Below are 14104 nucleotides of genomic sequence, written 5' to 3' on the forward strand. Positions count from 1 at the left end.
CTCTTAAAGTGGAGGGGCTGAAATGGTTGTGACCGAAAAATTTTTGAAGCCACGCCCTCTTGAACGAATAAAATAAGCTTGCTTTTTATGTTATTTTGCAAGCAATTCTTCACAGATGTATTGGTTTGAGGTCAGGGTAATCACATGAAGGCCCATGTCATATTCTATCTTAAGGGCCACTAAGGCTTTTCATCATGCAAAAACGATGGTCTTGCTCGAAAATACGTAAACAATGGGTCTATTGTAGATTGCAAATTTTACAGTCAATAAGATGGTCCAAGCAGTTCCGATAGGTATAGAAAATGACAATAAAATTAAAGAGGGAGACAATTATGGCAAAATCCTCGGTTTTTGAAAAAACCGCATTTTGAAAAAGTTAGTGATTTGCAAATTTTCGCAAGTTACGTTAGATTTTTGCGGCTCTGGTACCCAGGGTAGTATCCAGGGGACTGTTTTTCAAAATGCGGTTTAAATTTATTATTTTGCCATATTTGTCTCTCCCTTTCATTTGTTTCACGCATAAATAAACACGTGGGTAGAAACTTTTTGCGACCACGCCCTTTAGATTAGCTTAAAATACATTTTAGCATATTTCTTACAGTCATTGGCTTGCAGTTGTTTAAAACGTTATAACTTTGTCTGAAATATCAACTCCTCTCCAGAGGCTAATTTATTGCAGTTTTGCATTTTTCTCGGGCACCAACATTCTGAGCACTAGGAGAGGGGGGCATTGCAAAACAAGGAGTTTTTGCTGTGTAGAGGTGCCGGTATCTTTGGCAAAAAATATTTTATCAGCAAATGGGAACTAAGCACCCCCTCTTATGCCCCGTAGCTAGCGATGGCTCCAAGTTTATGCCAGGAACGTATGCGCTCCTCCCTTGAATGGGGTACCGAAGTGATGAAATACCTAGCAACTTGAGCACAGGCTCTTGCCCCATCAGACCTTTGTAATATTGTAAAATGGATGTTTTAAACCAAAAGAGGGATGCTGCGAAGACTGATACTCTAAAGAATGACGGTTTCTGCAAGCGGCTATACTTTTCTTTCCATTTCCAGCTTCTGACATTCCAAGGCTAAACTTTAATCCAAACTGCTAACATGAGAAACGACGGCTCTATGTGAACTCTAATATTCATTACATTCCAACGAAATATAAAACGAGGTACAGCGCAGTCTTTCTCAAGCACTGTCTGTCCTAAATGCAAACTTGGCCGCAAGAACTTTCGAAAGCCTCTTGGGCGATACGGCTAACTTCCTTCTAATGTTTTGCCTTTTATGTCTGTACCCTTTGAATCGCTCTCCGAATCTCCCCGAGTCTAGCTAACTACGCATATTAATACGTACAAGTAAATAACAGAAAAGCATAGCTAAGCATAAAATGTTACCCAATATAACTAATGACTACGCAACATGATGTAATCCTAATTTATTAAGTGTCTATACAAAGACACTTAATAAACCAACAAAAATTGTGCATACATTACTAGCAGGGATGTCGTCATAAAATTTTAACCGGGAGGGGTTCTATGAAATTTCTAAGTTGTTTTTTTCATGGAATAATTGCAATTTAAACATGACAATAGTTGATGTTGATTCCGATCATTGGTTGAGAAGCCAGGAACATTGATTGTGAGGGGGCAGCTGAGATCAGAACATAGATACCATGGAAAGGGCTGGGGGGAACTTGATTGCAAGCGAGAGGGCAAAATGATTTTATTGCTCAGGGGTTTAGTGAAAGCCGCCACAATGGTTGCCGGGAAAATTTTTTTTGATATATGACATTCTAAGAATGGCCAGAAAATGCATATAAATTATTTATAGCATCGATAAGAAAGAACTTTTTTGAAATTAATGACTCATTGGTTGGATTTTGAAATGACACATTTTCTCTTGCGTTAACAAAACAGCAATTTTCCTTCTATAGTTGTCACACTTTGTGTATATTTTCATGCATATAAAGTTTACAATGCGTTTAAATCTGTCAATTGTTGTCTTTTCCTTTTCTGGTTTAATCGTCAATAGCTGTGGTGAAGTAACAAATCGAGGGGGTGGCAAATGTTTGTGGGCCGTACGTTACGCCACTGAATCTATCTTAGATGATGTTTCCGGCATCCCTAGAGTATGTATTTTCATAATTTATCTTATCATCAACCATGGGGGTGGCCTTAAATCTTTAACAATTTTAAGATTTTGGCCCCTCCAATTTCAAATACGTCTCGCTGGCCATGAAGGCCATTACTACTCCAAGTTTAGGGAAAGGAATATTGTTTTTCTAGTCATTTCTTGGAGTTTTGAGTTCGACAAATATCTAAACAGCTCAATTGTGTGGCTTCTGCGATCAAATAATAATCCTCACATAGAATTTATTAAAACACTCGGTTATTTTTTTCTCTATTTTGATATTTCATTCTGGGAATCAATACTATTTCATATTTCAAAGCTAAAAACCTAAATATTTATATTTTTTCTCCAAAAGTCGCAATTATTTCATATTTCAAATACCCCTTATAGGGCCTCGACGCTGCGTAATGCTGCGTGGTGCTGTGTCGCGAAGACAGAACATTTAAGACACAAGAGGTATATTCCAATAATCTACGTAATATACAAAATACCTACGTATGCAAAAGCAAGTAAAATTGCTAAATTCAGCTCTATTACAATATTGTCTTGGTTCATAACTTCATGAATAACAGTAATCCGTTAGCAAACTTGAAATCTCTCATTGGTCATATATCGCCAAATTTTGAACATATCTTACTAATTTTGCATATTGAAAGGTATTTTAGGCCATTTTTTCAGACTGTCTGGTCAAATTTAAAAAATTAATATAATATAATTTGAAAATGGCTTTGAAAAAAGCAAACATTTAGCAAACTAAAGCTTTTCGTCTAACACTCTTCAGAGTTTAAAACGTCAGATCAAAAATTCTACGCTAGGAAATATATACACCCAGTTGTGGATCGAAATAGGCCAATGAGGGTTACAATCTGGGTTTTCCAGTAAATGCTGCCCGATAGCAGAATCGCAGGTTTTAGTTGTAATTTTAGATTTGCAAGACCGAGGTGGCTGTTCTCTTTGGGGATAAGTTTTGTTTCTAATACTAGACGGAACATGTTGTTTTATTCTATCCTCCAATCTTTGGCTAGTGCGTCATGACGTCACACTTCGGTACTCTATCCAATTTGTGATTCAATGATGCGCCCAGAGACAACAACAACGACAAAACCCCTACATTCGCAACAACAACACGTTGTTTGCGCGCTGCAATGAGGAGAGTTGTATTTTCAGCTTCATGCGAGCTCTGTAAATGCAAAGGTGCTGTGACAACAAGAATAAATCGTCGAACCAATGTCTACGTGTGCTGACAAAATAATGGTGATTGCATCTGATATGGAACAAAGTGAAGTCGCCGAAACAAATACAGAAAAAGGGATTGTACCGGTGAAGGACAGCTTAGAATCAATCAATAATGGCCTGGGCACAGAAGGAAGTCAAGCTGACGATGCGAAGCGTTCCCAGAACGGGAAAACAGAATGCAAAGGATGTACCTGTCCATGTCACAGCACAAGTATAAACTGCATATTTGAAGAGAAATCGACAGAGAGTATTAAATTTCGTGAGCTCCTTTTGCTTCATCTCGATATAATCGAAGAGCAAAATGAGAGACTTCAGTCGAAAGAGAAACAAATTCACCATTTGAGAAGTGAAAACGAACACGTAAGATTTCTTGTTAAATGTATTCAGCATTCATAAAATTTAATTTGATTTTAATTAATTTCTATCAGGATGAATGGAATGCTCGAACAAGTGGAAAAGCTTGTAGGTTAGTTATTGTCCACAAAATGTCTTTTTCAAGCTATAAGAACCATCTTTCAAGGCATTGTGGCCAGTATACTGGGGCACGAATTTAAAACTATAAAAAAGTCAATGTGCTTGTGTATCATGGTGCTGTTGACGCACAAAATTACTATGCTCTCCTAAGTGGCATTGTAGAATGCAAGACTCGCACAAAGACCAAACTTTATAGTCTTGATGCCAATTGCTAGGGTAGTCATGAGTAATGTTGGACATCTTTAATTGTTTTCTCAATCTTTCATAACCACTATTTCTTTTCGATATCATTGTCTGTTCTTAGGAAACTGTATCTATAAGGAAATTTTTTGATGAATTTATTTTTTTGAATTTCATTGCACGGAGGTTTTTTGTTTTCTTTTAAACCGGTGCTAAACACTCCCTGTGGATAATGTGGGACATCCAACAGGCAGAATAAACGCAACACATTTTTTGTGATCTAGATAGGAATATGGAATAAGGCCAGGGATAATGCATGAGTTTAATTATAGGGTGGGAAATGGCTATACCTTCCTGAAAAATGTCTTTATTAGTTGAAAACATTCATAATGAAGGCTAAACAATAATGAGTCCCGACAGAAGAGGAAACGATTCCATCCGAACTCGCATTATTCATTGTTATCTTACAAAAACAAAATTAAACGGGAAACCTAATTTATCTTATTAGAAATAGGGTTAATTTGTTCTATGGATATTGGGTTTATTAAAATTTTATGGCCAGGCCATTTCTCAGGGAATCATCTCATTAGCTGTCTGGCATTTCTCACGTGCATGTGCAATATACTTCATCCAGGGATGTTGAGGAATCTCAGAATTTTGCCATGTGATGAGAATTGTGCAATTGATACCTATGTTATCCAATCAAATTTGTTTCTCTGCCATTCAGTCAATCATAGTATGAAATCAAAAAAAAAACATTGAGAATTGCCTGATCACTGCAGAAAGCGACACCTCTATTTTGGAGTCAGAAAATCAATTGAATTTAGGCATACTTAATTCACAAACATGCGTTCAAAACCATTTTATTCAATAGCATTGGTAGCAAAAGGATTCCGGCAGAGAAAAAAACAAAGATGAAAGGTACTGCAACAGTATTTTACGACCTTTTTATTCAATCTACACAACAGCTTCAAGAAGAATATTCAGAAGTAAATTTGTCCATGATTGCCTAGCGTCCAGCATTACCCATGACTACCCTAGCACTTAATGTATTACCTTTTACAATCCTCCTCCATTTTCTTGTGAACCATTACTGAGCTTTTGCTCAAATAAAAGAGTGGAGTATTGGACTTTGTTTGATTTATCAATTTTATATAACTTTTCAATTTTTTAAAGTGTAGCTGATCTTCGTAGTTGAAAGTGTAGTTGAAAAGGACCAAAGGCCATTAGAGAACATAAGGTTGCCCTTGCCTAGTCTAAAGAACTTATTGCGGTTCATTCAAAATTCTTAATTCTAGTTGCCAAACATTGTATAAACATGTAACCAAGGTTATTTGTAACATTACCCTTAGTTATTTACTTTTTCAAATATTTTTTGATGTGGCCAAGCAGAGCACCATTCAAGAAAATTTCTATAGATGTTACATATATAAATGTATATTTATAATGAAAGTTTTATTACCACTTAGTTAAATGCAAGGATTAACCGTATGGAAAGGAGAGTTGCCCTCAAAATCAGGAAGCAAGTTGATGATGACACTGATTCTGTAAAAAGCAAAGCATCATCTACTCAAAAGAGGTACCCTTTTTTGTTCATTTTGTTGTGAAAGACAATTGAAGGTCTTACATTTTTGCCTAATTTCAGTTTTAGTTCAAATTATTATGTCAGGCCTAGAAAAACAATTTATAAGAAAAAAGGGAATAGAAAGGCAATAAAAAACTGGAGAGGTATATTTCTAACAGTAAGCATAAGTAAGATCTACGAAAAATTAATGCTTAATAGACAGATCAATGTTATTGAGAAAGGGTTTTCAGAGGCAGCCGCAGGAGGAAGAAAGGGTAGGTCAACATTAGATCATTTGTTTATTTGGCAAGCAATAAACGATTATTACAAATATCTAAAATGCTCAGTGAAGTTTGTGTACCTGGACCTAGAGAAGGCTTTTGATAAGCTGTGGCTAAAGTCTTGCATCATAGATATGTATAGAAGTGGGGTGAAAGGAAACTTTCTTAAAAATGTCTACGAATTAAACAATGTCCATGATTGCCTAGCGTCCTAGGATACATTCAAATCCACACACCTAGTGGAATTACAAGACAGGTTAGAATTAAAGAAAATTTAAAACAAGGAACTATCTTGGCAGCCCCCATCTGTGCCAATCATATTGATAAAGGTATGCAAATAGTAAAAAGAGAAAACCTAGGAATTAACTTTGGGAACATTTTGATACCTCCACTACTTTACCAGGATGATATATTAATTGCTTCCATATCTCACAAGAAAATGCAGGAAATGATTACTATTGCTGAAGAGTTTCAAAAGAAAAACCTTCTGAATTTCAACTTGGATAAAAGTGAACGAATGATCATGCAATATAGCAAAAGTAAAAAATTCCAAAAAGAAACTTTAATTTTAAATGGCCAAGTTATTAAAGAAGTAGAGTCATATAAATATCTAGGAGACTTGAAAAATAACAAAGGAACCTTGGATTTGTGCATCAGTAAACGAATCAACACTGCCTTGGGAGTTATTAAAGAAATAAAATTCCTTATTAAACAGGAGGCACTCAAGAAACAAAGTTTTGCAATCAGTATCAAACTGATTGAAGCAATTTTGATGCCAAAAGTTCTGTACGCATGTGAAACATGGACTAACGTAACTAATAAGCAATTTAAAAACTTAGAAAAATTGCAAAAAGATGCAGTAACAATAATTAACTCTCTACCCCAATCAATGTCATATGATGGAATAGTCCTTGAATGTGGCCTGATGCCTATGGAATTTAGAATAAAAGAGAAAAGATTAATATACTTCCATAAGGTATTAAACATGAACGAAAGTAGATTGACCAAGTTAGTTTATGAAGAGCAAAAACGTTTAAATTTCCCAAACTGTTGGTATAAAGAAGTGATTAGTGACATAAAACTGTTTGATATTAACCTCAAAGAAAATCAGATCAAAAATTTAACCAAAGAACAGTGGAAAAAAGTTGTTAGAGAAAAAATGATCATAATCATAGAGAATAACATTAGAAATAATAGTAAGACTAAACTTAGATTTATCAAGGGTAGTAAATTTGAAATGAAAGAATATCTGGGGTGTGAAGACGCGTCATCCCTGCTGAAATTAAAACTAAACATGGTTGACTTAAGAGCGAACTACAAAGGAAAGTACTCTGATTCTCTTTGCAGAAGATGTGGGGCCCATGAGGAATATATTGAACACTTATGGGATTGCCCAAGTTTTTATCAAAAACCCAAGATGGAAAAAACATGTTTAGCTACAAATAATTCAAAAATTCTTAAAAGTATCAACAACACCCTTTAAAAATTTCTTACCAATGGATGAAATAGAAATAAAAAGATTGGCTAAAATTATAGCACCAGCTTGTGATACCCAGTAGTTGGGTAACTGCTCCGAAATGGAGATTTAGCTTCAATTATTATTATATTATATTATTATTATAGATAAGAAGTACCCATGGCTAAATTGTCCCATTTTTTTTACAAAACAATCATCATTATGATCTTTTTACAAATAGTATTAGTAAGACTTTACATATTAAATCAACATTACCCATAATGTTGGTTTGCAGATAGGGTTTTTTATGACTATTCTTGCAAGTTTTCATGTGCCTTCTTCTCTGTCCTGTGTTGTTTTGAAAAGTATGTGCAACTGTTTAGGGTAATCACTGCCAACAATCAAGTGCTTATTTTGAAGGAAATTTGTTTTCTGATAGTATTTGGGAATTTCCATAGCAGGAAATGTTCCAGTGGCACAGGGAGAAATTTAATGTGTAATGATGACCAATTTGTGCAGCAATGGGTGAAATTTATGCAGTGATGAAATTTTTTATTTTTCCTATCGAAACTACAAGCTATTTTAAATGATCAATATTGAAATACCAAGAGGGATCACTGCCTAGCCGACCAGTAAATAGCAACTAGCAGAATGAACCATGAACCTAATTTTTTCCTTCTTTGAATTAGCATAACATATCAAGGACTAAATTCTATGTTAATGACAGTGCCAAAAAGGAGAGACTAAATTCTTGAGAATGTTTTCCTTGATATATAATAGTTTTGCCAAGAGCAGTGAACAGCAGCACAAAAAGAAGTTTGACAGAAGGCATTTACTACCATATAAGGCCTAAGGTGTACTGCTGTAGGTGTAGGCCACATAATTTACAAACGAAACCAAATTTTTAATCTTATTTGAAACAGTACTGGTGTTTGATTTACCAACCATGGTGACGCCTTGGTAGTAACCACACCCTGTGCTTCTCCCGACTTACTGCTCTAGTTATCTAGTTATAAGGTCTATCATTTAAATAAATATTTTGAATGACATACCAAAGAGTCAGTTTAATAAGAATTTATTGCAAAGATTGTGCCAGCTACAAAAGAATTTCAAAATCTTTTGGTCAGGTAGATTTGTAGTCTATCCACCCCACCCCCACCCTTCAACAATGCCTGTCTCAAGATGACGCTTGGAAATGACCTTACTTTTAAAAGGCTTTGAAATGATTAGGTCTTTTACTTTCTAAAGCCTGGTTGTTGACCCCATTTTTGCCTCCAAAATTATCTTTTTACACTGATTTGTGCAAGGATGAAAATGCCTGTAAATAAACCCTGGGCTGACATCCAAATGAATGTTGTATAAGAATGTAATTAAAATAACACAGCACATAAAAAAACAAACATCCTTGCATGCACTGTGCAAATTTAACATTTTTAGAGTTTTTTCTGTCTAATGTCAGATCTTGCAGTGAGATGATCCCTTTGATTTTATTAAAATGTGGCTATACCTCTCCACTTCTCAATTTAGACCTTTATCAAGATTGCATGCACTTTTGCTGTCAGTGTCTCACTGGCACTAGAATAAGCTGACACACAAGGGGCGATCAGCCTTCATTAGTTCATTAATGCAGATGCACTTATTAGAAAGTTCATCTTAATACATCAAAAGGAAAATTTTCTTTTAAGTTAAACATGACTCATTTTGGCCACTTACATTGAATCAACAACTGATCATTGAATGTTAGAACAAAGAGAAAGATTGGTACAAACTTAAGAGGAACATTTTTTAGAAATTATTTGAAAACAAAAATTTTAAATGATGCTATCAAACCCATGATTTCCAGAATCAAAAATGTTTTTTTCGTTTCCACACATCCATGAAAAAGTTTCATAGACAGACTCAAAAGTTTTGTATTTCAAAGTAACTTTTGGTCAAGGTCTTCACACCAAGGAAGAACAGATTAAATGATAAAGTTCATGTTGAATTGCCATAGCGTCTTCTAAGGGCTGTAGCCTCAGTGTATCAAAAAACAGCAGGCAGATATTAGAAAAGACCATACGTCACATAGGGCTCTCAAACAAGAAGATATTTTGAGATGGAATACCTTGACATTGTTGGGTGGTTTTAGATTCTTACCAGTTGTAGGGTGCTCGAATTCTACACATTTTTTCTTTTGCAAGTGCCTCCTTTAGTATGACAAGAAAATTAAGCAGCTCAATTTCAACAAACTTTCAATGAACCAAGTCTGATGTAATTTCATCTGCATTTCAAAAATGTTAAGTATTTGATCATTGAATTGAATAAAATTATAAGCTGCCACTGGTGTGATCCTTCATGGTATTCAAAGATACTTCATTTCATTTGACCCTTCATTTGACACAAAGATTATGTAAACCCACTTAGGCAATGGACAGATAAATCCATCAAAATAAATGTTTTACATAGTACCCCATTAAACCTGTCACATTTAAAAAAATGATTACAAATTACAAACTATATGTCAACAGAAAAGTATGTGCTTTAGCAAACAACAGAAGAATTTTAAATCAAATTAAGTTTTTGATCTTGTCATTAAGTTGAGGTTTTTTTCCTTACATTAGTTCTAGAAGTTACTCAATTTGCTCAACGGAATTACCTAGAAGACCACGAAAATCTGCATCTTATGGCACAGTTGGTGTTACCATATCTTCAAAACAAAATAAAGATGTTGGAACTGGTCTGTTCCTAAAAACTGATGTTGATTATCTTCAAGCACCATCATATTCAATAGCAGAGGCACCAAAAGAGCCAGAAAAAGACATAAAAATCCCAGGTAATTTCTTTTAACAGAAACATTTGTTAAAGAACAATGAGAACAGATATTTCCATTTGTAGCCAGGGATGTACTGAATGTTTTGTGCATGAAAATTACAATTGTAGCCAAATATGATTCCCAATGGTTGTCAAAGTTTTTGAAAATAATTTTGGTATCATGTTAATATTAGCATAGTATCTGCTTTTTATATTTTACAAAATAATTTAACTCATGCCAGTGTAGTCACTAGATTTCTTGCGTACTCCAGATGCTTTTGGCTGCTTACATTATGTCTTCCACATCAGACTTTTATTAGAATAAAATTTAGACAAGGCTATAACGTTTTTCTTGTTCAAGTGCCATCATGGAAAGATATTCCAGTTGAGCATACATCTAAAGTTCAAAGACAAAAGCTACATCACAAGGCCAGTGTTGAGGGCATTGACGAGGTATAGTTATTTTTGGATTCTACTTGTTCTTGCAAACTTCATATTCCTGAAATCTACTTGAAAATGTAGTATGGGCATTGTAATTTTTATAGACTATTGCCAAATGGTTATACCAAGAAAAGAGATACAAAATATTACAAGAAAGGCAAGCATTTCCGAAAAGAAGCTAGATCTCGATTCTCACCATTTGTGACAATAACGTCATGACAAGGGATTGAATAAGTCCTGAAATTATTGTCAAATTACAGTGGATTTCATTCCATAGAAATTCATTCAGTGTCACATTGAAAAGAGAATCAACAGGATATGATTTGCTTTAATATCATGAATACCACAACGTATTCTAAGGATCTTTTGATTAAGAATAGTAATAAATATGGTAAGCAGAGGGAGCACAAAGCGGGGAAAATATAATTCAATTCCACAAGAAATGATCTGTGATGCAATAACATATTACTGAATTTGAAATAAATGTACTGAATTGAATGTGTTGGAGAGGATTTGAGGGATTATGCAAAATATAAAAGATAAGAGAGGTGAACATAGGCTAAAGTAGGCCCACAATTTGAAAAGTTGGTTTAGACAAAATATCATACAAGTTATAATATTGATATGTCATGTAAGTAATGATATGAATTGTGTTATGTTTTGAAATGTGAAAACCAAGTGCAATATTTGTGTTCAATTTTCTTAGAGTTGCTCCTGAAAAGCAGGCTTTGCATTTGTCATTTAAAAATTTAGCCAGGCCACTCTTTACAAATTGTAGGTCACTGATGACGAGTCCTACCAACGCCGTCATTTGAAAATGGAACTAGACGAGATTCGGAGAAAAAAGTGAGTGAATCTACTTATGATTTTGAAAAGTAATTTCAAACAATGCTTTATTTATTTTTGATTTGGATATCGATTATTGATGCTAATATTGATAATTGATATTGAAAATGTTATTGATTATTGATATTGAAACTTATATACTTTTATGATACTGTTTTTTCTAGATGGGATATCCAACAACTTAGACAAGAGAGAATGCAAGAGAATCTGCGTCAAAGACAGAGGGAAAGAGAAGACCCAAGTCAATTAAAAACCCAGTCCAAGGCAGATGACATAAAGGTCAAGTGCTTGCACCCACCTAGTGGCAATGGTAAGAGCATCAAGATTTTTATCTTTGGTTTGCCTGTTTTCGTAGTAAGCTGCTCAGTTACAATGATCCCCATTGGGGTTTTGCAATTGGCTTCACAAATTTTGGCGATTAGCATGTAGCCTGCATGCTTACAAATTTAGGGAGAACGCTTGTTTAAGCCCTTGTAAATTAAATCCTACAGTTTTCCATAAATTTATATGGTTTGTTTAAAACGTGAAGTTTTTTTGGTTTTCCAAGCATATTTGATCGTTACTGTTGATAATCGAGCTGCTTTGGCTCAACAAAACTGCTTCAGCTCTCATTTTTAAATTGAAATATTAACTAATGTAATACGTTCAGCGGTCTAAGGACCTATTTCCAGAATCAAACGAAAGAGCAATGACAAATTTCTCGGAACAACAAGATATGTATTCACGAAATGCTTTTACAAGTAAATCGTATTTTTTCAAACTAACTGGAGAACATTTCACAAGCATTCTCGTTAAGCGAAATGAACTAATTGTGTTAGTATCTAAATACATGATTGTGCAACATAATGGTAGAACTCTAGGGACAAATAAATCATATGCGAAGGTCTATTTAAAATCTGCGAGGTAAATAGGATTAAAGATATAATGCCGAGAAAATACGAATGTGTTACTGAGTTAATTAGAAAACGTGAATGTAGAAAAACAAACAAAATGAGCTTCAAAATATATATCACGTATAACTTTGTTGGTAGCAACCATTAAACTAAAATGCTGAGCAACACAAGTAAGGCGTGGCGGTGCGGTCGCTGTGAAGTATGACGTGTGTTGCGAGGCAAAGCACAAAGCAGTATTACATTACCATTGTTGCTTATTCGGACGTAGGTGCTTATTCGCTGTCCTGTACATACAAAGAAACATTTGATTGCCACATCTTAAATAGAACAATAACAGTTTATATCCGCTATCTCGAATATCCACTATTTCGAACATTTGCCATCTCGGACGTTTCTCCATTTCCAATTGTTTTGATACAAAGGTTTATATAGAAAAATACTCATTATTTTTTTTCGTTTATATTGTTTTAGTAATAACCTGATTGGGCATTAGCAATCTTGTATTTTTTTGTGCTTTGTAACTAATCTTTAGATATGTAACTAATGTTAGAACACCTTGCAATTTTTTTATTTTAGTGGGATATCTGTTATTTCAAACATTCGCTTTCTCAAACAGCTCTCTTGAAAGGTCGAGATAGCGGACGTCAAGTGTCCTGTACTCAAAATATGTCGTGTTCAAGGAAAGATGCTTGTTCGGGAGACGAAAGCTTCAGTCCTTTGTTTCGAAACAATACCGTCTTAAACCAATCAGTGTTGCAAGGTCGTAGCACATGCGCATTAATAACAGTTTTCGCACAGCTGTTGTCTCTAGGACCATACAACTTCCCGCCAGGGCTTCAAGTGATAATTTGCATGTGCAATGACCCTGAAACAAGGGCTAGTGCATGTCTAGAAGACGGCAATGGTTCATCTCCCGAGCAAATGCTCTTGGTAGTCTGTACACCGATGAATTTGGCTATATTCAGCCAATTTTTAGAAATTATCGTAGATTTTGTTTATATGTTCCTATTTTAGCCTGCAAACTTGAAGCACAATTTATACACCTATGATTGTTATTTTTGTTTCTTTAGTAATGGCGATTGAAGTCGTCAATGAAGTACCGGTTTTTGCGTTGGGTGCGAGGATTCCGCAACTTGAACGATCGTGAGTTTAAATTTTACAAGTCATCCTCATACACGGCAATGAGTTTTTGCTTGCTAACTAACGACAAATTACGGAATTGGAATTTTGCACGATAAATAAATATCCAACGACAAATGATTCTAATAGTTTTATAATTCTCATCTCTTCCTATTGTAGCAATGCCTCAATTAATCACATAATTCTTCTGATATTGTTTTATACGCGCATACTAACCGCATTCTCTTGGTAGCTAAATAAATAATGTAAACGTTCTGTTGAAACTCTTGATTGTTTGCACTTTCACAAAGCATTTTTTGTGCAATATTCTATACATTCTAAATTGAACCGGAAGTTGATCCAGCCTGCCAAATAAATCAACTAAAAATACTATTTTTGTTTATTGTTGTGTGAATGTATTTTTTGCAATTTTAAGTGGCGTATGGATTTTTCTAGGGAATTTGATCTTCCCTGGTTTGATGTAGCCAAGAAGGAAATCCAAAACAGGCAAAGAAAACTGAAATCGTGCAGGGGAAGTAGAAGAAAGACTTGGTATAAATATTAAGTATTTATAGTTTGTGTTAATGTGTAAGTGATGTTATCGATAGTTATTATATTAACAACGACTTGATATGTATATTGTTGTTATTTTTATCCCGACCTCAAACGCGATAGGGCCTAGGGATAGAGCACTCTGTCTACC

General features: G+C 34.7%; 1 protein-coding gene across 1 annotated transcript; it reads left to right on the plus strand.

The window, feature by feature from the left end:
- The first annotated feature begins 3153 nt into the window (after positions 1 to 3153).
- On the plus strand, positions 3154 to 14038 carry LOC135682696 (male-specific lethal 1-like 1). Its single transcript, XM_065197687.2, has 8 exons — positions 3154 to 3717; positions 5481 to 5590; positions 9913 to 10124; positions 10464 to 10555; positions 11322 to 11389; positions 11554 to 11699; positions 13353 to 13425; positions 13858 to 14038. The coding sequence occupies exons 1-8, from the start codon at positions 3349 to 3351 to the stop codon at positions 13964 to 13966; spliced, it is 1179 nt and encodes a 392-aa protein (XP_065053759.1). The 5' UTR covers positions 3154 to 3348; the 3' UTR covers positions 13967 to 14038.
- Positions 14039 to 14104: the final 66 nt, after the last annotated feature.

The sequence above is a fragment of the Rhopilema esculentum genome, chromosome 16, assembly GCF_057945365.1.
Source record: "Rhopilema esculentum isolate cy_ngs chromosome 16, ASM5794536v1, whole genome shotgun sequence".
NCBI lineage: Eukaryota > Metazoa > Cnidaria > Scyphozoa > Rhizostomeae > Rhizostomatidae > Rhopilema > Rhopilema esculentum.

Bases quoted from the DNA above. Each gene is read 5' to 3' on its own strand.
- LOC135682696 (XM_065197687.2), top strand. From the start codon at position 3,349: ATGTCTACGTGTGCTGACAAAATAATGGTGATTGCATCTGATATGGAA. The intron at 3,718-5,480 runs GTAAGATTTCTT...ATTACCACTTAG, and splicing joins TGAGAAGTGAAAACGAACAC to TTAAATGCAAGGATTAACCG. The intron at 10,125-10,463 runs GTAATTTCTTTT...TTCTTGTTCAAG, and splicing joins AAAAGACATAAAAATCCCAG to TGCCATCATGGAAAGATATT.